Genomic DNA, 23,015 nt, shown 5'->3' with positions numbered 1-23,015 from the left:
TAAACCCTTTCCTCCCCAACTTGCTTTTTGATCATGGTGTTTCGTCACAGTAATGGTAATCCTAACTAAGACAATAACAAGGAATCCAGTGCTCAGAGCATAGGAATACTGGATGCATCCCTCATAAATCCTGCATCTGGGAACCCTGGGGCTGGGGCTTCTAATTCATTACTCACAGATCAAGGGGTTTCCTGGCTGTGTTCCCAATTGCAGTCTCGGTCCTTGACCATGGCCCCCAAACCCAAGCACACAAAGCAGATTTGTGTTCAGAATTTACTAGAAGCCACAGATAACAGAAGATGGCAGGATACCAGCTCCAATCAGGCCCTACCATACCCTATCCCAAACCACCTCTGTTGCATCTCTTGATCCTACATAAACAGTTGTGAGTAGAGCCCCAACTTTGAGCCTGCTGATGTCATGGCTGAGTCTTCCCCCCCAAGCAAGGCTTGGACCACTTAAGATAGGTAAGGAATGTTAGAAGTTGGACCATTCACTGGGGGCAGTCTCTTCATTCCTTCCGGGCTTCTAGGCTACCCAGCACCAGTGCAGCCTGGGTCTTGGCTTCCTGCAGAAGGCTGGAGATTCGATGTTGTATCTGACAAACATAGAGGGATATGTCATCCTACAACCTCAATGCTTGCTTCTCCTGACAGACAAATCTCGGGGCTCCCACTGCCCCCTCCCCATGACATAACCACCTCACAATGACTAGGGTCATCCTGGATTTTGCAGTGTGAGTAGGAGTTTTGGGGACAGCTACAATCATCAACCCTCCACAGATTCCCATAGGTTTTTTCTGCTTCTCCCCAGACTGCAGAGGGTAGAGATGTGTCCGTAAGACCCAGAGGGGCAGGACTCACGTGGTTCATACTGTCTAAAGTCAATGGGGGGCGGGGGGGCTGGACCCAAAAGATATCCAATTGCTAGCATCTCATATAAGAACTGAGCCCTTAAAAAGGCGTTTTCAAAACAGTCATGAAACAGATGGGGCAGGGAACAGTTTACAGTGGGGCAGGGAACAGTTGTGTCCGCTGATTGACAGGGACTTCCTTCAAAGCAGTGGAAATGACCTGGAACTTGCTAGAGTGGTGGCTATATACCGTTATGGATATGTGAAAACTCTGCTGTGTTGTATACTTTAAAATTGCAATTTGTATGCTCCATGAAATTTACTACAATACTACAATAAGATTGTCATGTGGCTGTCATGAATGCTGAGGTTCATCTCTTAAAGGCATTGTTTGTCCAGCCCCTAGGTGTTGATGCTCAGGGGTCCCCAACCTGGAGTGGCCAAGCTTTCAGTTCTACCATTAGAACAGGAAATGTGGTGTGAGCATTGGGGTGCTATCTAACAATTCTTCATCTCCTAGCGTGGCTGACCTACAGGAAGAAGAATATCAAAGTATGCCAGCAGACTCCTCATCCCCACGTCCCCTGGATATCCATATAGATAGATAGACAGATAGATAAGATGCATGGATGGATGGATAGATAGATAGAATAGATAGATAGATAGATAGATAGATAGATAGATAGATAGATAGATAGATAAGATAGACAGACAGACAGACAGACAGACAGACAGACAGACAGACTACCTAGATGGATGGATGGATGGATGGATGGATGGATGGATGGATGGATCAATAAATAGATAGATGGATAGATAGCAAGGGCCTGTCCCTCCGGGTGACTAGTAAGAGTCAACCCTGTCCACAGTAGACATGGAAGGTCCCTGGGTGGAGCCTGGCATCATGTCTGCCCACCTTTTCTTTAAATACATCATCCGTCACGTCCTTCAGGTTGATGAGCACGTTGAAGTACGCACCAAACACACCTGTCTCCAAGGCTTTGGCTGCTACCTGAAGAAACAGCAGAGAAAGGGGCTCATTCTGGACCCCCCATGCCTCTGTGCCCCTTGAAAGTCTCACCCCCTCGTGTCAAGACTGAGCAAGCTGACCCTTCCTATGGGTTGTCCTACAGGCAAGGACTCCACGCAGACCTGCATGCTCTATACCATCAGACCTGACCCTACCCATAGAAATCAGACTACCGTGGTCATTGTGGCCTGAGACCTGAACCTAAAAAAAGGAATCCTCTACTAATCTGAAGATACAGCTGCTGGGGGCCTGAGGAAGCGGTGAAGGTGTGAGGTGTGCTCTAAAAGCTGTCAACCCTTCTGAACTTGCTCTCGGGAGCTGTCTGCCTGCAAACTAGGGCTACTCACTTCCGGAATCCAGGCTCACTTCTCTGGGACCTCAGGACTACTAAACGCTGAAATACACTGCATACTATAGGGTTCCTGGGCTCACCACAGGAGTCAAAGAGTATGGCTCTGTTTTGTCCCATCCCCAACACTGGACACAGTTGAGTGATGTCTCTACTTCTGCAGACTGCCCCGGGGTATTCCCCAGTACGTAGGGATAAGGGTCCTGTCTATAACTGGACATTGAACAAGACTGTGTTCACCATCATACCTGCAGGTCAGACAAGCAAGACAGGTTCCCACATAGGGCCAGCTCCTGCAGCGCTGGCCATAGCTGGGACACAGTCTCGGCCAGTTTCAGTGGCACGGCGACCGCCTGTCTCAGCCCCTCCTGCAGAGCACATGCACGCCTAGAACCCAGGCAGTGTTGTGTGAGTTGGGGACAGAATACACACCTAGTGCCAGCTCCTTAGACACTGAGACCCATGGCTCAGAGGGTCCAGCAGGGATACCTGGCCAATGTTGTGTGCTCACCTGTCCCTCTCTTCGGGTGTGTTCTTGGGCAGCTTTATTGCCTCCTATAAGGGGGAAAAATAAAGACCAAACACATGGTGAGCAGCCATGAGGGGCTGTGTCCCCTGGCCATGCTGGAATGACAACTCTGACAGCTGAGGCAGCACTTGTTCATGGCTTTCAGCATGAGTATTTCCCACTGACGTGCATCATTTTGAGGATGATGTTTCTGTTGGTGACCGTGATTTGTGGGCCTTGGCACTGAGGTCTGGGTGTTATAAGCCCACACAGCCACCTGAAGGAGACAGGTATGTGGCATTCTCTGGGAACCTTGTTTCTAGGAAAAGACGCCAAGAGCCTTTAATGGCCCCCAAACTCTCCCCAGCATTCATCCCACAGTACCAGACTCTCCTGGCATGAATTCCAATTTAAAATGATGCAAACAACTTTGTCACCCACAGGAGTGACGCTGGTGCTGAAACCCTGAGACCTTCACTGCCGTGGTGCCAATATCTCTTGCCCAGGCTATCGGTAGACCTGGCCTTTCTTCTGAACAGTTACAGGTATAGTTTGTAGTGTCATGGGAAGGGATTCTGTGCATGACAAATGCTGTAAATCCAAGCCTCCCACAGCTCCCAGGACAGGACGGGACAGGACAGGACAGGACAGGACAGGGGGCAGCTGACTAAAGGGCACAGCCATCGTTGTTTGGTGTAATTTATACAGATCACCAGGAAGTCGGTATCAGTGGCTCTTCTGTCAGCCATGACTGACAGCAGAGGCTAAGCAGATACTGTGTCCCCAAGCTAGCTTGTCACTATGTCACAGCACACACGTCTCCTCCTGCATGGGGAATGTGGTACCCGATCTAGCCTCTTGTCTTTGCTGTCACCCTCCTCCCACAGCCCACCTAGTCAGCTCTGTTTCCCAACTTATGCTGAGTTTTATGTTTTCTTTTTGTTTTAAATTGTATTTTGGTTTTGTTGAGAAAGGTACACGTACCTAGCATTTTGCTTCTAGAAATTTCTTCCATACATTGTGGCTCTTTTCTTGTTTATTTATTTCATATATATATATATATATATATATATATATATATATATATATATCTTCTTGCTGCTCACAAGGGACTTACACAAAATTCATTTCATATCATTTTATACATTCTCGTGTGCTTTTGATGTTTATTGACTCTGTTCTTTGCCAGCTTTCAATAAACTTTCATCTAGCTGACTTCAATAGTTGGCTTTTTTTGAGTATTCATCTCTTATTTCTTACTTTTAATTTGTAACCTGAGGGTTGTCTCTGAATTTCTAATGTTTATATCAAAACTTATTTCTCTTTAAGTCTGTCTCTGTGTGGTTACATCTCTGTCTGTGGCTGTGTCTCTCTGTCTCTGTGTGATTCTGTCTGTCTGTGTATTCGTGTGTCTCTGTCTCTCTCTGCCTCTGTAACTTGGCTCTTATCTCTCTGTCTCTACCTCTACCTCTCTGTGTCTCTGTTTATGTACGTCTCCGTCTCTGTGTGTCTATTGCTGTGTGTGGTGGTCTCTGCGTTTCTTTCTACGTGTGTCTCTGTCTCTGTAGCTCTCTCTAAGTCTATCTGGATATGTGTGTCTCTCACTTCTAATCATCTCTTTCATCTTTTCAGCATCAGGCCCTGGACCCTCACCATGTCCTCTAATCTGCTCACAGCCTGTAATTATTTCTCAAGATGGTTCTTCCACCTCCAAACTCCCCTTCTGTTTCCTGTGATCTTATGCCTGAGGGACTCTTTCCAGTCTAAGGTTCTAATCTCCAAGTTTGTTCTATGATCTCCTGGGAGCTCTGGCCTGCTGGGGTGGTCAGGAGAGGGGGTGGGGCAGCCCCTACAGCTTGCTCCTTACCGTGCCAGCCACCATGGTGGGCCAGATGATCTACAAGCAGTAGGCTTCCTTCCTGCAGATCTTAGAATCTAGAGTCCAGCTCTCACACATCGCTGGCCTGGAAGCCAAGATTCTGGCTGGCCAGCCTGTAAGAAGTGTTTGCTTGGGCACTCAAGGTTACCAGCCTGTATCCCTTCATAATCCCCAGTTCCATGGGACCCTCATTCTGGCATCCTGCCCTCCAAAGCTTCATTCCTTGGGACAATGTCCATGCTATTCAGGACTGGACCCTCAAGCTTGCAGAAAGTAGGGGCTCCTGGGATAGAGGCAGATCTTGACACCTCCCCAGTGCCCCTGGCCTCTGGCTGCAGATTTGCAGACTACTGTGGCTAGCAAGCTTCAGTTCTGCACACTCACCAAACAGGCAGCAAAAGCCTGGGCATCTGCATCCACCAAGGAAGTCAGCTGGGCAGAGGCTGCGTGGAAGGGTGGGATCAGGCGCCGCATTGTGGAATCCAGGTGATCAAACTGGCGCCGTCCATAAGTCATCTGGCCCACCATGGAAGCCAGGGCTGCACCCTGGTATGGGGAAAGGTTTGGAAGGGGGGATCCTGATCCAGGGACTGCTCTGTCCTTTAGCGGGGAACCCCAAATGCAGAAGGATGAATTGTAGAGTCTCAACCTGCAGGGCCCCCCACTATGGAGTCCCCCATCCTGATTCCTGCCCTCCAGGATCTCCTACTCGGACCCGCATGCCCCACCCCATCCTGGGTCTTGCCTTCTATAGCTCTTCCCTCAAATGCTCACCAGAGCTGCAACAGCTGCTGCTACAGAACCTCCTCCTGGGGCAGCAGAGCGGGCTCCCACCTCCCGAACAAAAGCGCGCAGTGACGTGTCCAGCAGGCTCTGTTCTGGTCCACTATCAGGGACCAGGTACCTACCCCGTGGGAGAGACTTAAAGAAGGGGAGACAGACACTCTTACCCCCAGCCCCAAGCGAAGAGCCAGGAGAGAAGAGAAGCGTGCAGGCCAGAAGGGGGCGGGACTGAAGCATGAGGGGGGCGGGGCGCAGAGGGAGGAGAGGATCAGGCATCAGGCTCAAGGTATGGGGACCAGAGATGTGAAGATGAAAAGAAATAGAAAATGTGGGAAGAGGGGTAAAGCAAGTAAAGAAGGGGCAGGAAGGGGACAGAGCATAGGACTTGGGGTAGAAAAACGTGAGGCCTCACTCGATGATCCGCTCCTTTGGATCGAAGGGCGCCAGGGAATCCAGGCCCAGCCGGTTCACCACCTGGAGAGCGGGCATCCCACCTTAGCCCACTGCTTAGCTTCACCTCGACTAGTTCTGCCCACATTCCCTTCCCAGGAACCTAACCAGTTCGCTTCCTGACAGGTCGAGATGCACACAGAAATACCTCATGTTCCCAGGGAAAACAAGGGAGAGAAAGGGGTCTCTCACTCTTCCCTCACAGAGGAGCCTCCAAGGCCATGGGAGGGGCAGGGGCCAACTAAACTGTCTCCTTGGGACAAGAATCTAACTCTTCTACATATGTATCTGGAGAGGGGTGGGGCAGGAGTGGGGGAGTGGGTGGAGGAGCACCATCATAGAGGAAAAGGGGAGGGGAAGGGGGAGGGGATCACGGGTTGTAGAGGGGTAACCAGGAAAGAGGGATATCATTTGAAATGTAAATAAATAGAATAATTAATATAAATAAATAAATAAATAAAAAGAAATTGTATTTAAAAAAAAAAAAAGAACCTAACTCTTTCAGAATCTAACCGAAGACGTGGGGATGTAGCTCAGTGGTAAAGCACGTGCTTTGCAGAATCTAACCGATTCTCAGTCAGGGACAGTCTTGATTTAACTCAACATAAATATGAGGAAAACTGTCCCATTTAAGATTAGAATTCATCTCACTGAAGACCATCCAACCCTCTCTAACGCTATACAACAGTGTCAGCATGCCTCTCGTTCTAAAAGCAGGAAGGGAGGGACACACACCTGAAAGACACAAGCCAGGTACACCCACCCCAAAGGTGGTTATGGAGATGGGTAAAAAATGCCACCCGAGAGTTGGGACACAGAATCGGCAAATGGTGCGGAATAGTTTCTCATGAAAGGATGAGAAGATAAAACAATATCCTTGGAAATACAGCCCCCTCCCCCAAGCAGATCAAAGATGCTGACTGAATTGACACCTTTGGTGTCATAGATTAACAGAAATGCTTTGGAAGAGAGTCATTCGTAGATGGGACCAGGGGAGGTATGTGCCTGGGACATATGTATCCAGATCCACAAACTGTCACGTATAGGGGTGTAAGGAACCTGACGGAGAGGGCTAGCAGCAGACATGGCTCCTCACAGGAGTGGCCAGCCTGGGATTTAAGAAGACAGGGAACATAACATTTATATAGCACAAGTCACAAAGGAAGCCGGGGTAATGTTCTAAATAGATAGTGATAGTGGAAACTCTTCTAGGGCTGGTGGTAGAGCTTGGTCACTGAAGTGCTCGCCACTCAAGCACAGAACCTTGAGTAAGATTCCCCAGGTCCCATATCGAAACTAAATAAACAGAGAAAGAAGGAAAGAAAAATGTAAAGCCCTGTCATGGTGGTAAGCACCACACTTGTAATGCCAGTGCCAGGGAAGTGGAGACAGGAGGCCTAGCCTACTTGGTGAGTTCCAAGTCAGTGAGAGACCATGTCTCTAAACAAAGGTGGACAGCACCTTAGAAATGACACCTGAACCTGTCTTCTGTCTTACATGTCTTACACATACACACACACAGATACACACCCACACACATATGCACACAGACACGCACAGACACACAGATACATACACATAGGCACACAGACACACAGATACACATACACATATGCACACAGACACACACACACAGATACACATACACACAGAGACACACACACAGACACACAGACATACACACAGATACATAATACACATATACACACAGACACACAGATACACACAGACACACATAGACACACACAGACATACACAGACACACACACACACACACACACACACCACACCACACCACACGTGCACACACTCAGATTTGGGATTTTGGGTGGACCCTTCTGGAGTTATCAGCTTGCTCCTGGGGCCGTTCCTCCAGGCCTCCCTTTGACATCTCCCTCCACAGCTCCCAGAACAATCACAGCCTACCAGCCGTAACCGGTGCTCCTCCTCCAGAACAAACAGCTTCTCCTTGTCGCAGTAGAAGGCTGCAGCATCCAGTAAGGCCTTCAGAGGCACCAGACCCACCAGCTGTGAGCCCACCACTGGGAGATTCAGCTCCTGGGAGACAGAGGTGAGGTCAGCGTCTCGGGGTTTCCGAGTGTCAGAGGCTGTGGGATGCATGCTCTTACCCACCTGAGCCTCTCTTCGGGCCTCCTCATACACTGTGTGCAGGGCTGTGACCTCAAAGTCCAGGAGGTTTGTGGACACCTGAGCCAGGTTCTTCTCTTCCAGGTACCAACCAATGCCCTGAACCTTTTTCAGACGGCCAGGCTACAAAAGAGATGCATCCCCCCGGGCCTGGGCTAAGAATTTCATCTCTGGATGGCTCCTGCCCAGCTTCCATAATGCCCGACTCTGAGAACCTCTTATATTTATGTTCTCTAGTCAGATGAGTCGGGCAAGGTGACCCTCCAGGTATATCTGTGTCACCTGGGTCTGATATGGACTCTGGAGAAGCGATGCTCCAGCTAGCTGGTGAGTTCTATGCAGACCTGGTGGGAAAGCTTCCCCTAAAACCTGAAGATTTACAGAGGCATTGTGTGTTGGGTGAGGGTGGGAGTAGGGACTGGGGGGGGGGGGTTCTTAGAGCATCTAAAAGGACATGAGGATGTGAAGACTTTTGGGACTGCTAGGCAGCTATTTACACAGAAGCCTGCCCCTGTCTGCTTCTGTGGTAATGTCTGTTAAAAAACGAGGGCTGCTGGGGCTGGAGAGATGGCTCAGTGGTTAAGAGCACTTGCTGCTTTTCTATAGAACCTGGGCTTCATTCCCAGCATCCACACGATGGCTCATAACCAGATGTAACTGGAGGCTCAAGGGACCCAGTGCACTTTCTGCACCGAATTCAAGCCAAACATATACAAATAAATATTTGTTAAGGGGCCCCTCAATTTCAGGCAGTGAACTCTGATTCTGAGACCCCCCCACAGGGCTGTAATACTAAGTTGAACAATTTCCCCAGGGGGTTCCGAGGAAGATCCTTGGGGGTCTGGGGGAGGGGGTGAGACAGCAAACTGGAAACTACTCACCTGGTCTTTCCCTCGGCCCTGCTCCCGCAGGTTAAGAGCAATCCGGTGGGCCTGTTCCTTGGTGCTCAGCAGGTTGATATTGAATGCAATGAGGAATTTCCGGGCACCTGTGACAGTGGCGCCCCAACTGGGGACAAAGGAGCTAGGGCCAAAGTCAGGCATCCACTCAGCCTGTTTGAGCTGTGGAAATATTCACCTGGGAGTGAGGGGGGGGGCCCTGTACCTACCCACTATCCCCAGGGAAGGGGAGAGGTGGAAATGGCAGGGATGGCACCCTCTCACACCCAGCCACATATGTGGGGGAGCACCTTCTCAGGCAGGGCCTCGTACTCTCCAGCCCGGATGGCCGGGAGGGTCTGCCGACTGGGCGTCTGAGCTGCCTCTCCATAGAGGTACACTGCAAAGGAACCCAACTGGTCAGGTGCTTAGCTGGGTAGAATCCAGTAGTCTCAATCCCACAGGGACCCAGGCAAGGTGGCTCCTTCCAGCTTCAGCTGAGGGTAGATCTTTCTCGGCTTTACTCACTGGGGTGTCCTACCTTCTCAATACTCTTAGAATGGGTTTTCCAATACAGATGCCTCCCGCCTACCCAAAAACCAGTGCCACTGAAGAACACACATACTTATAGGAGTTAGGGAAGAATGTGTGGGGAACACTGATGGAATCCTCTCGGGTTTCTTTTTTTAAAATGTTTGTTTGACTGTGTGGTAAACCTGTCCTCAGAGGAGAAAAGACAGAGCTTGCTGTACACATGGGTCCTGGCCTCGGCTGCTAGCTTGTATTTACAGCAGCAACAGGGCCTGGCTGGATCCTGCCTATGCTGCTGTCCGGACTGCCTACCCTAGTGTCTCTCTCCCCACAACACTATGCTATGCATTCTGTGCCTAGTTTGTCCCACATCGTTTTCTTGATCTAATTGGTTTCCCCAAATAACCCCTCCCCCATTTTCACACATGTATCATATGTATTGTGTGCACTTGTGTGTGTCTCTTCCTCCATTTGTGTGGGCTCACGTACATGTGTACATAGGAATGTAGAGACCCAAGGTTGACGTCAGGAATCATTCTTGATCATTCCCCAGCTCAATTCATTGAGACGGGTCTCTCACCCTGGTACGGCTAGCCTTACCTGCTAGATGATTCTGTCTCTGCCAGAAGACTGGCATTACAACTGGGTCACCACTCCCATCTGGCATTTACGGAGGTTTCTGGACATCTGACCTCTGGTCCTCATGCTTAAGTGACAAATGCTAAAACCACTGAGCCATCTTGCCAGCCCCCAAATTCTTTCTGTTTTACGACACATGGGTTTCTTTCTCTCCAGGCTCAGCAAGCTACACTGCTTCATCGTGTGGTCAGACAATGTCCAACAAGCAGAATGGGACATGCCGCCTACATGCTGCTGTGGTTATGATTCCGTCTGATACTTGTTTTTTTAAGATGCTGGGACTAGTAATGGGGCTTCATTTTTAGTATTAATCTGCATTGTTTTTGCTTTGTTTTATTTTGTTTTGTTGAGATAGGGTATGTAGCCCAGACTAGCCTGAAACTGGCTGGGAGCAAGCTGGCCTTGAACTCATTGAGATCTGCTTTCCTCTGCCTCCTTAGCGCTGACTGGGGTTAAAGGTGTATGCGCACACCGTGCTGGGCATGATCTGCACTCTTAAAAGGTGTCGAGCTCGGAGAGCCAGAGCGTGCATCAGAGCCTGGAATCCAGAGGTGCACCAGAGTCGATCCTCCCAGGACACTCACCTGGTACATTAAGTTCCTCTGCCAACTGCTGCCCAAATGCCTTGGCACAGAGCACACACTCCTCCATGCTGACACCCCTCACTGGGATGAAGGGACACACATCTAGAGCACCCATTCGAGGGTGCTCTCCTGCAGAAGAGGGGGCAGGCTGTCATCCTTACAGCTGACCATAGAGACCATAGAGAGCAGCCAGCCTCAAGTGGTTGATAGCAGCTTCAACCAGGGTGGCGTATTAGGGATGCCACAGAATGGGAAGACTATCCTTGTTGCTATGGCAGGCAAGAGAAGGCCCTTAAAGCCATGGAGAAAGGTTAGAGCTTGAGGAAGCTGGATGTATATGTATATACATATACATCATATAGATATACATAATAATATACATATACATTCATATATATTCGTATATATTCATATATATATATATATTCCTTTAAAAAATGACAAAACCAACTCTCTTAATGAGACCTTGCCATGCTGAAAGTATCTGGCTTGGAGTGCCCCTACCTTCGCTGGCAGCAGAGCATCCAATGCCATACCCAGAATACTGTGCCTGGCTCCTCCTTACCTTGACAAACCTGTTATCTACTCCTTACTGTGACCTCTGAAAACTGCTCCCAGAGAACAGACAGAGGCCATGGCCTTTTGCCAAGCTCTGAGCGTCCACTAACCTTTGACTCTGCCCACTCTGCCACTGTGTTTGCTTTAGAGGCAGTTGACAAGTTCGCTTCCTAGCAGAGTGTCCTTTTCTGGCTCCCCCAGGCCTTAGTCTAGTCAAGATCTTGGGATGAGTGAGCCCCTGTAGATCCACTGGATCCAAAAAGAGAGGTACCCACACTAGAGGGTGGTTGATCTCCATAGCCTATGTCCTAGAATCATCTCTCTGCCTTCCCCCCAACCTGTTCCTAGGACTAGGCACCAAGGACATACTTGACATATACCTCATGTCTATGCCCAGGGCCTGCCCCTCAACCAGAACACCTTGGCACGAGCTCAGTCCGAGCTGCCTCACCCTTGTGCTTGGTCATGTCAATGAGCTGCGAGGCTGTACGGGCAGCGTTGAGGGCTCCCTCAACCACACACTCCGGCTGCCCCACGAAAGTGTAGACCGTGCGGTTGGTGGAGGGCCCAGCATCGACGTCCAACAGCACACAGCCTGAGGTCTGGGAGATGGCTCGAGAAATGGCATCAATCACCTGGAGATAGAGGCCCCACACCATGCCTCAGTATCCACGTGGAAAGGCTGTAAACCCACCCCCACGTGTGATCTCAAGAAGGTATTTTGTTTGACCAGTCCTCCAAAGAGCTGACCTTCATTCAGTCCAAGAAACCATATGGCACAACAAGGAAGGCCCCATGGCAGTGGCTATGACCACCCCAGGCTCAGGTTGGCCCAGAAAAATAATGGGCCTGTTGCCAATACCCAGATACTCAGAGAGGGTGATGGAATGACAGCCCTTCCAGAGGAAACAGCCAGGGTAGGGACTGTCTGCTAAAATGAGAACAAAGGCAGATGAACTCTGAACCCCTAGAGGTCAAAACTGGAGCTCAGAGCTCAAACCCTATCCTGAGGACTGCTCTGTGCCTCAGTTTCCCTATTACGTAAGGAGGTTGATAATACTGCCTGCCTCTCAAGGCTTCCGGGGTGAGGCAGGAGTTAATACAAGTGGGGGATGACCTTTCCTGTAACTTTTGCCCTCTGCCTCTCTATTCAAGGTAATCCGTTTTCAGGTAGGAATATTGCAGTCAAAGGATTCACCAGGCCCCCACCAGGAGCACTCCAAAATCCCCAGGTCCACTGCCATTCCTCCAGAGTCCCCAACATCCATGAAATGTTCCAGAGCTGACAGAAATGGCTCCTGGGAGAGATCCTATAGTCTGTGGCTCTGCCTGTTCTGGGAAGACAACCTTCTCCCACACCAAACTCACTCCCTTCCTGGGACCAGAGCACCCACAAAGCCCTGCAGGAGCCTCACCTCCTGGTTGTTCCCCTCTGAGAAGTTGGGGACACATTCCACCAACTGAGACATGGCCAGCACTTGAGTCCAGAGGCTCCTCGTGAGAGGCTGTAGAGGGACACAGAGTAACAGCTCTCTGGTGGCCCTGGGGCCTTTATACCTTCCCACAGCTAGTTTCTTATTAACCAGGGACAGAGCGAAGGGAGCTGGAGAATGAAGGGGTGCTCTCCAGGATGAGATCTCCAAAACGCTCATGATCAATGTCAGAGGAGCACATGCTGAGGACCCTAGGAGGTCTAGAGGGACAAAGTTCAGGCTAGGGCATCAAGCCAACTTAAACTCAAGGCTCAGCTTGGGCCAGGGTTGCCTACTGACCCAGCCAGGTGACCCTGTATTGTCCTCACAGTGTGGCCTTTCTGGAAGAGGCCCCATGGGACTTCTGAGTTAGTAACTCTTTATATTGGGCCTGGTCCTCAGGGATGTAGGGGAGGAAAGACCATGTGTGAGGCGCAGCATAAAGCCTGGACCTCCCCAGAAGTCAGCTTAGCTCAGAGAGGCAGAAGAGAGGGTGGGGTGGGAGGAAGAATGCATTTAACCATGAGCATCTAAGTGTGTGTGTTTATATGTGTACAATTCATGGGTTGGGAGGCAGAGGCAGGTGGATCTCTGAGTTCGAGGCCAGCCTGGTCTACAGAGTGAGTTCCAGGACAGCCAGGACTACACAGAGAAACCCTGTCTCGAAAAACCAAATTAGATAGATAGATAGATGTGCCGCGCCGACCACCCTGACCAGCAGGGAAGAAAGACTAGCACACCAGTTCCTTCCAGAGACAGTTTTACTCAGGAATTGCCTTTCAGTTACAAGATCAAGGGGTGTGCCCCCGTGCCTCCCGTGAGTGCAGCTTAAGTAGCCTCCAGTGGACTGCCCATCAGCCCATACTACGTTTTGCTCCACCATAGGTTCACACTCATGACGAGAGATCAGGCTACCGGCAAAGTGCAACCTCCTCACCAAATAAGGACTTCTTCCCCCAAGAGGGCTAAGGCAGTAGGCACCATCTTTAGGGCGCAGCAGAAGCTTTCCACATCTCCCCCTTTTTTTATTTACTGCAAAAGCAAGCATTGCTTGATCAAGCAGGCTCCATTCCGTAGGAGCTCACGATCGAAAGCAAGCAGCTAAGACTAGAACACTCACTCTACTGGGTGCAATGGGTCAAACCCACCAGGTGCAAGAGCTGAGGTCTACACAAACAGGTAGGACACCCATCCCATGTGCAATGAGATCACAAGTCTCCAGGGGTACAAGGGCTGTCCAATCCTGAATATAAGGGGTTATAGAGAGTTACTGCTTCAAAGCCGTCAGCCAAGCTTGAGGTGAGACACCAGCCTCAATGGCTTGAAAGGCATGCACCACCAAGGCTCTCCCTCGTCTTTGAGATCTAGCCATACGACAGAGACAAAACAAGCAGAGCAGACAGACACCCACTAGGGCAACTGCTAACACTCCTATCCCCGCATACTCTTTCAGATGTTGAACTGCTTGCAGGATCAAGCCATCTGCCAATGATAGATCCATTCTGGTCGAATTCACCATGGTGATGGACACACGAAACTCCTGCATGAGGGAATCAAACCTCCTTGACCAATTTCCTAGCAATCACTGAGATAATTGTATAGATAAATTGGCATCTCTGGACATATTATTATAATGCAAAGGTCTGTCATTTTCCATTCACATCCCAATTGAGCCAACTGCCAAAGGGTATCTACTTGTTATTGTGGCAGCTGTTTGATTATACATTAATATAAATACTTGAGCATCATGCCTTATGGGCATCGGCATCAGGAATGCTGATAGGATCCCCCATCGCAATTCCGTCATCACAGGATTCACCAGAGGCAGCAGAAGCAGGAGAATCAGCAACATTGCACCAGCGGACCAAACATTCTGGTACCCACACCGGATCTTCACGGTCCTGCGGAAAAACGCAAACAGAGCCTCGGGACCAGGCCAACACTGGATCCGGGCCACACCATAGGCCTGTAAGCACATCCTTCCATTTAACAAGGCCTTGAGCTACAGGCTTCCAGGTGGCATGACGCTCCGCTGCTGAGCGGCCGTCCACACCTAGTTGCAAAAAATTTAAAGTAAATAAGGCAAGGGATAATCTTTCTTTTGGGGTGCGGCCATAGCCAATTCCCCCTTTCTGTTTTTGCAGACTTTCTTTAAGGGTGCGATGTGCACGTTCTACAATGCCTTGCCCTTGGGGATTATAGGGCAATCCATGTTTAAGATATACATCCATCTGTTTACAGAAGCTCATAAATTGCTGAGCTGTATATGCTGGGCCATTATCAGTTTTAAGCTGCTGTGGCTTCCCCCACGCAGCCCAGGCCTCTAAGCAATGATTTATGACATGGCGCCCCTTTTCTCCACTCAAAGGAGTTGCATGAATAATGCCAGAGCAAGTATCCACCGAAACATGAACATATCTCAATGTTCCAAACTCAGCAAGATGAGTCACATCCATTTGCCAGATTTTCAAAGGTAAAAGTCCTCTGGGATTGACTCCCACACCTGGGGGGTGGTGAAAAATCACACATTGAGGACAATTAAGAACTACTTGTCTGGCATCAGCTCGAGTCAAGTGAAATTTTTGCTGTAATGTCTTAGCATTAACATGGAAATCTTTATGAAATTGAACAGCTTGATCAACGGCAGAATTTAAAAATATACATTCCATTCTGGTCCAAGCATCTGCTACGGCATTCCCAGCACTCAACGGACCAGGTAAATTTGTATGAGCCCTAATATGGCAGACATAAAAATGATGTTGTCTCTGCCAAATCAACATTTGTAGTTGTTTCAATAAATTACACACTGTACTGGTATTTTTAATGGGACCAGCCAATTCCAAAACTTTAACTGCATTAACCACATAATGCGAATCTGAAAGCAAATTAAAGGGGAAATTACATTGTTTAAAGACCTCTATCACTATTTTCAATTCAACGATTTGAGGAGAAGTGATTTGAAACTGACATAAAACTGGTTTCTGACCCTCTACCATATAGGCTCCACAGCCAGTTTTTGATCCATCTGTAAATATGTTAGATGCCCCCTTAAGGGGAGCACTAGCTGTAATCTTTGGAAAAACAACAGGATGTTCCTTAAAAAAGGACAAAAGGGGATGTTTGGGATAATGATTATCAATATCACCATCATAACTACATTTTAATATTGCCCAATCATCTATTGTGGCACATAATACTTTAACTTGTTGAATGGAATAGGGAATAATTAAGCTTCCTGGTACAACTCCAAAAAATTGCACTCATTGTTGAATACCATGCATGGCCAAAGTGGCAACAGCTGTTGGATAATGTTCAATGGCTTTGCTTGGAGAAACATGTGAATAAATCCATAATAATGGACCTTCCTGCCATAACACCCCAGAGGGTTGCTGATATGTGGCCAAAATACACAACATAATTAATTGCCCTTCTTTGTATCTCTGTAAAAAGGCACCCTGCAACTTTTCCTCAACTTTAATAAGGGCCAATCTAGCTTCTGGAGTTAATTGGCGGGGGGAGTCCAAAGCAGAATCACCAATTAAAATATTATATAGGGGCTTTAATTCATAATTTGGCAAATTTACATAACCTCGTATCCAATTAATATCTCCCAATAATTTTTGAAAGTCATTTAAAGTTGTTAAATGATCTTTCCTAATTTCAACCTTTTGTGGTACAACTTTCATATTATGTATCCTGGCTCCAAGATAATTCACTACCTGATCTCTCTGTACTTTCTCTGGGGCAATATACAATCTTTTACTCTCTAATAATAAAATTAATTTTCCAAAAGCCAATTCTAGTACCTTTTCATTCGCAGCAGCCAACAAAATGTCATCCATATAATGAATGCACCTCATTTTTGGAAACTCTCTTCTCAATGGTTCAATGGCTTTTCCTACAAATAACTGACACATAGTTGGACTATTTGCCATCCCTTGGGGCAGAACCACCCATTCATACCGCTGATCTGGTTCTTCATGATTACAGGATGGAACAGTAAAGGCAAAACGTTCACTATCTTGGGCACATAATGGAATAGAAAAAAAGCAATCCTTTATATCAATAACTATTATAGGCCAAGAAGCAGGCAATGCCGATAACAATGGCAATCCCCTTTGCACGGGGCCCATGATCTGCATTTGTTGATTAATAGCACGCAGATCATGTAATAATCTCCACTTTCCAGACCTCTTTTTAATTACAAAAATAGGCGTATTCCAAGGTGATACTGATGGTTTAATATGCCCCAAAGAGAGTTGCTCTTGAACTAATTGTGTGGCAGCTTGTAACTTTTCAGAGGATAATGGCCACTGAGGAACCCACACTGGATCCTCTGTCTTCCAGATTATGGGAATGCCTTCCTCAGTGGCCCCTAGGAAAAACCCAGGCCCTTTCTATCATTCCTTGGGACATTTTCTATTGGCTGTGTTCTCCCTTGCAGATGTTTTCCTAAGCCCTTAGAGGGATACCACCCCATGTCCTGCATCATCCTTTGAGAAGGCAAGGAATACCCTTCATTAGTAAGGCGATAATTCATGTCTTTCAAAAGATCTCTTCCCCAAAGGCTGACAGGCAGTTCCAACACATAAGGCTGAAAACGGCCTCCATGTCCTTCATGATCTTTCCAAGGGAGCTCTCTTGCACTCATGTCCAGGGTCTTGGCATAACCTAACCCTTGCAATGTTTGTGAGGATGATTGAACAGGCCAGCCTTTAGGCCAATCCTTTAAGGCCACAATGCTGCGGTCCGCTCCAGTATCCAGCAATCCTAAGATTGCCTTGCCATTTACCTGAAGCTCCACTAAAGGGCGTTGATCCATATCGAGGCTAAGGAACACAGAATCTACTCCTGTGGATCCAAATCCTCGATTTCCTCTTTTTTGGTCTCTAGAAGGAAACATATCATGCATGCTGGGCAAAATGAGAAGTTGTGCAATTCGGTCTCCTGGAGATATTGCCGAAACTCCCCTAGGGGAGGAGACTAAAATTTTTACCTCTCCTTCATAGTCAGGATCGATAACTCCTGGATGAATGACTAATCTTTTCAGGGCTGATGATGATCTACCAATTAATAATCCTACTGATCCCGAAGGAAGAGGCCCCTTAAAATCTGTAGGGATAAGCTGCACTCCCATTTGTGGTGTTAATACGACTCTGGCGGTGCAGTGGAGGTCCAACCCTGCAGAGCCCGCTGTGGCCCTCCTCGGGGTTTCATATTGGGCAAGTTGCTCTCTGGACTGCTCTGATCTTCCATGGCCCCATATATTCGAGGGCCCTGAGGCCTGGGGCCCTGCATCCCGTTTTTTGAAACAGGATAAGTATTTATCTGTCCAAGAGGTTGTCCATTGATATCTTTCACTGACCTGCATTCATTTGCCCAATGATTACCTTTCCTGCATCTAGGACATAGCCCAGGAGGACGTGTCGTGGCCCCTTTTCCTTTATCAGGACACTGACGTTTCAAATGTCCTTGCCTACCACAGGAAAAGCAAGCTCCAAGAGCTTTGGTTTTGCTTTTAGAATGCTGCACTATCCCCTGTACCACTGCAGCTGCTAAGCCAGTATTAGAGAGAGGACCGCCCAATTCCCTGCATGCCTTCATCCAGGCTGTCAAACCTTTAGACTTCCATGGAGTTATTGCTTGTCGGCACTCTCTAGTACACTGCTCAAATATGAGCTGTTGTATCAGGGGCATAGCGGTATCAGGATCCCCAAATATTCTGCCTGCAGCCTCCATCATTCTGGCTACAAAATCTGAGAAAGGCTCTGTAGACCCTTGGACAATCTTTGTCAGATTACCTGATACTTCCCCTTTATTTGGTAAGGCCTTCCATGCTTTCACTGCCATAGCATTTATCTGTGCATATACTTGTGGTGGATATGCTGTCTGATTGTTCAGCCATTGGCCCTGCCCCATTAACATATCAAGGCTCCATGCAGCCTGACCTTGAGCTGCATTTTCTCGAGCCTGCTGTTGAGCAAATTCTGTATATAAGGACTTCCAATCAAGGTATTGTCCCATGGACAGGCAGGCCTTCACAAGAGACATCCAGTCTGTCGGTGTCATGGCTGAGTTAGTAAGCCTTTCTATCTGCGCCTGAGTAAAAGAGGCATTGACACCATATGTCTGCACAGATTCAGATAAATTTTTGAGAATCTTAAATTCTAGGGGCTCATAAGACCTCACATGATTAGCATCCTCAAAGACAGGGAAGGCGGCTGCCGCCTCCCGCCAGGTCTTGGGACAAAACGTACAGGATGACTTTGGAGCTGTCCAGCCTTGTGCACCTTCTTGTTCCGCATAAGGCGGCGGCGCACTCGGTTCTATCCTGTCTGCCCTGTCCCACCCTGCTTCCACTTTTTTCTTGCTAGGTGGCTTCTTCTTCCTTTTGGCTATAATATCCTCCATCTTAGCTAGCAGCCCTTGTACTGCCTCTTCTAATTTTTCTATTTCATCCTCTGAGCTATCCTCTGACCCTGACTTCAGGCTTGGGTATAGCCCTGGTAACTCTCCCTTTTCTCTCTCTTTTGACTGTCTTGAGTTGGTAGATCGAGTCTCTGACCGCATCTCTTTCACTTGCTCTAACGCCTCCGTTGTTGCTTGAATGGCAGGAACACACTCCTCACTAGTCAAGCAGGTTCGAATAACCCTCCAGATCCCTCGCACCCCCGTCTTTCCCTTTTTGTCCTGTAGAGTACTCTCCTCCCATGCTCGGTCCAGATCCCTTCCTAACTTATCCCAGCAGGCTAATGACAGGTTTCCTGACACTGCAAACCACGGAGCCACCGCTTCCACCTCGCTAAGAAATTGAGCCAAAACTCGATCTTTAAATTTCAAGCCCTTACTATCAAGAAGCTCATGAAGAGCTACCTTCACTGGGCAAGACGGCGAGGTCCCCATTTTAGTGGCTACGCTCACGGCGCACCAAAACCACAGCTAAGAAAAGGATCCCTCTTGGACTTTCACTTTTATTCGCCTCCTTCCGAGGACCTTAACAAATGCCGCCTCCTTCCGAGGACCTTGTCTGTTGATGGGCCCCACTTACCGGCCACTTACCGATCGATCGCCCTGTCTGTCCCTGGTTCTGGAACTCCGGGAACTCACGCAGAGAAGCTCCCCGTACGGGCCACCAATTGTGCCGCGCCGACCACCCTGACCAGCAGGGAAGAAAGACTAGCACACCAGTTCCTTCCAGAGACAGTTTTACTCAGGAATTGCCTTTCAGTTACAAGATCAAGGGGTGTGCCCCCGTGCCTCCCGTGAGTGCAGCTTAAGTAGCCTCCAGTGGACTGCCCATCAGCCCATACTACGTTTTGCTCCACCATAGGTTCACACTCATGACGAGAGATCAGGCTACCGGCAAAGTGCAACCTCCTCACCAAATAAGGACTTCTTCCCCCAAGAGGGCTAAGGCAGTAGGCACCATCTTTAGGGCGCAGCAGAAGCTTTCCATAGATAGATAGATAGATAGATAGATAGATAGATAGATGATAGATAGATGATAGATAGATAGATAGATAGATAGATGATAGATAAATAAAATTCATGGGTTAGATGTACATATGGGTGAACTGAATAGATAGTGGGTGTGGGTGTGTATACAAGAGCATATGGGAATATGTAGGGGTTGGTATGAATATGCATGAGGGTGTTAGTGTGCTCAGGCAGGTCAATGGTAAACCATATGCACCATGTGACTATTGGCATATATGTGGATGCTGGCATTTGCAAGTGGATGGATATTAATGTGCACATAAACCATAATGTAGGAAAGAGGGTGCTGGTGCTGTATGTGGGTGCTGATGTGAACATATCCATGATGTATATGTGACCTTGCTTTTCTGTTGCTTTGATAAAACACCCTAACCAAAAGCAACCCGGGGAAGGGAAGGGTTTATTTCATCTTACGCTTCTAGGTCCCAGTGCATCAGGAATAGGTCTGTCCATAATAAACTGAACCCTCCTACAGCAATCAATAAAATCAAGCCAGTTCCTGGCGCTGGAAAAAAATGGTTCAAGTAGTTAAGAGTACTTATTCTTCAGAGGATCCGGGTTCAATTCTCAGCACCCACATGGTGGCTTAGAACCATCTGTAACTCTAATACCAGAGGATCTGACACCCTTTCCTGGCTTCCGTGGGCACAGGCATGCATATAGTCCACGTATGTACATGCAGGCAAAATATCCACACACATAAAATAAATCTAAAAAAAAACAAACTTAACACAATTCCCCACGGACATGGCCACAGACCAGTCTGATCTGGACCATCACTCAACTGAGGTTCTCTGTTCCCAGGGGACTCTAGGTTGTGCCAAGGCAATAATAAAAAACTAACCAGCAGAATGTATATGTTACATTATTAGTATAGGTGCGGTGTTAGTGTGAGCGTGTGTGGGCATTGGGATGAGTGTTCATGTATGGATGTTAATGTTTGCATCTCTGTGGGTGTTGGTGGGTATCAATGTATGTTACTGTTTGTATATGAGTGGTTGTTGGTATGAACACATATGGATAGTATGTGTGTATATATATGTGTATGTGTGTATGTACATGTTATGTGTGTGTTGATACATATATACATATATACATCATATATACATCATATATACATATATACATCATATATACATATATACATCATATATACATCATATATACATATATACATCATATATACATATATACATCATATATACATATATACATATACACATATACACTTATACACATATACACATATATACAAATTTGAGTGAACATACATGTGTTTGCATTGATGCTGCATGATTGTATGGATGTTGGGGAGGGTGTAGATGTGAGTGTACACATGGTAGTCAATGTGAGAGTGTAGCTGGTGATGCTGTGTGTATATGATGTTGCTGTGTGGGACTGAGCTCCCCAGGGCAGGCAGGTGAAGAATTCTAGAGCCAAAACTCCTTATAATTTATAGCCCCAGCTGCATGAGAATGGCAAGACCCAGCTCATGGCTCCAACTCCCGGATGCCTCCTTCCAATTCTTACAAATTCTAGGTAGAGACAGGTGTATCCCTTCTGTATGTGGTCCACAGACCTTAGGACAGTCCTGGACATACATGAACATCCCTGTCCTAGAGATGGCACCCTTCTCAGGTGCCTTCATTAGCCACATACTCCACAAAGAGGCCCCCATACTCCACAAAGCCTTTGGGATATGTGAGTGTCAAGATACACCTCCCCACAGCATTGCTGGGCCTAGGTGAAGGGATTCCTGGGGATGTGGAGACTCAGTCTTCCTTGTGGCCATCTGGAAAGACCAAGAACCACTGAATATATTACAAAGTTGAATAACTGGAAGTGAAGTGCTGGGCCCAGGCACACATGCAGAGCAGATATCCAGGAGTCCGTAGATAAATGACAAATTGCCCATGCAGAAGCATCCCAAAATCATTCATTCATGCGGGCATCGGCCCTGGGCAGGTGACGCATGACTCCACCCCTCCAATGTGTGATGTGGCCACAGGTAACCAGTCAGTCCTAAAACCTGTACTCACCTCCAAGGGACTCAGCCAATTATACCACTATCAAAGTTTGCCTGAAACACACACACACACACATCCTTCATTAATGCCTTATCTTTCCATACGGGAACAACTCTCGAGCCTTCTAAACAACACACCAAACACCACAACCTGAGAGGAGCTGAGCCCCTAATCTCTAGGCACACTCAGAAGCCTGGGCCCACCATGTGCACAGAAGATAGTCAAGTGGACACATAACAGGCTGGGACCACACAGAGCTGAACTCAAGAGCTCAGGGACACCAGTACACCAATGTCCTCTGGGGTTGAGTTTGGAGTGTTCCCCAAAGGTTCATTATTGAAAGCTTGGTCTCAACAATAGCCATGGGAAAAGAAAGGGCTTTGGGAACATGACTGGATCACGAGGACTCTGATTAGGCCATTGATGAGTTCTCATTGAACTTGGGGGGGGGGGGGCGGGGGGGCAGGGTCTGGTTGGAAGAAGTAAATCCCTAGAAGTGAGTTTGCCCTCGATCAGAGTATAATTGCCCCATGACTGCATTCTTTGTTTCCTGGACACTGAAATGAGCAGCTTGCCAGGGTATCTCACGCCATCCTAGGCCCAGAAACAACCAAGCCAGCCAAGCATGGCCTGAAACCTCTGCATATGAGCTAAGTAAGCCCTTCCTCACTAAACTGACTTTCTCGGATATTTTGCCAGAGACAGAAAGCTGACTAACACACAGGCTTAGTCAAGTCTTCAGAGCCTGAAGCCTGGGGGTCCAAATCACTCTGTGCCTCCTGCTCCCCGGGTTACTTTTGAGTACTTATTTCTGTTTACTCTTTTATGA

The 23,015-nt window shown here is 47.9% G+C and overlaps 1 protein-coding gene across 1 annotated transcript; it reads right to left on the bottom strand.

The window, feature by feature from the left end:
• Positions 1-259: 259 nt before the first annotated feature.
• Positions 260-12,758, bottom strand: Ftcd (formimidoyltransferase cyclodeaminase). Its single transcript, XM_034524672.2, has 14 exons — positions 12,606-12,758; positions 11,642-11,825; positions 10,633-10,761; positions 9,190-9,278; positions 8,882-9,061; positions 7,986-8,123; positions 7,779-7,910; positions 5,815-5,876; positions 5,394-5,523; positions 5,004-5,165; positions 2,744-2,787; positions 2,481-2,619; positions 1,770-1,865; positions 260-598 (listed from the first exon to the last, which is right to left on the bottom strand). Exons 1-14 carry the CDS (start codon positions 12,657-12,659, stop codon positions 512-514), a joined length of 1,626 nt encoding a protein of 541 aa, XP_034380563.1. The 5' UTR covers positions 12,660-12,758; the 3' UTR covers positions 260-511.
• Between the last annotated feature and the right edge of the window lie 10,257 nt (positions 12,759-23,015).

Source organism: Arvicanthis niloticus, chromosome 20 (assembly GCF_011762505.2).
Source record: "Arvicanthis niloticus isolate mArvNil1 chromosome 20, mArvNil1.pat.X, whole genome shotgun sequence".
Taxonomy (NCBI): Eukaryota; Metazoa; Chordata; class Mammalia; order Rodentia; family Muridae; genus Arvicanthis; species Arvicanthis niloticus.
This window is presented reverse-complemented; position numbering and strand designations above follow the sequence as displayed.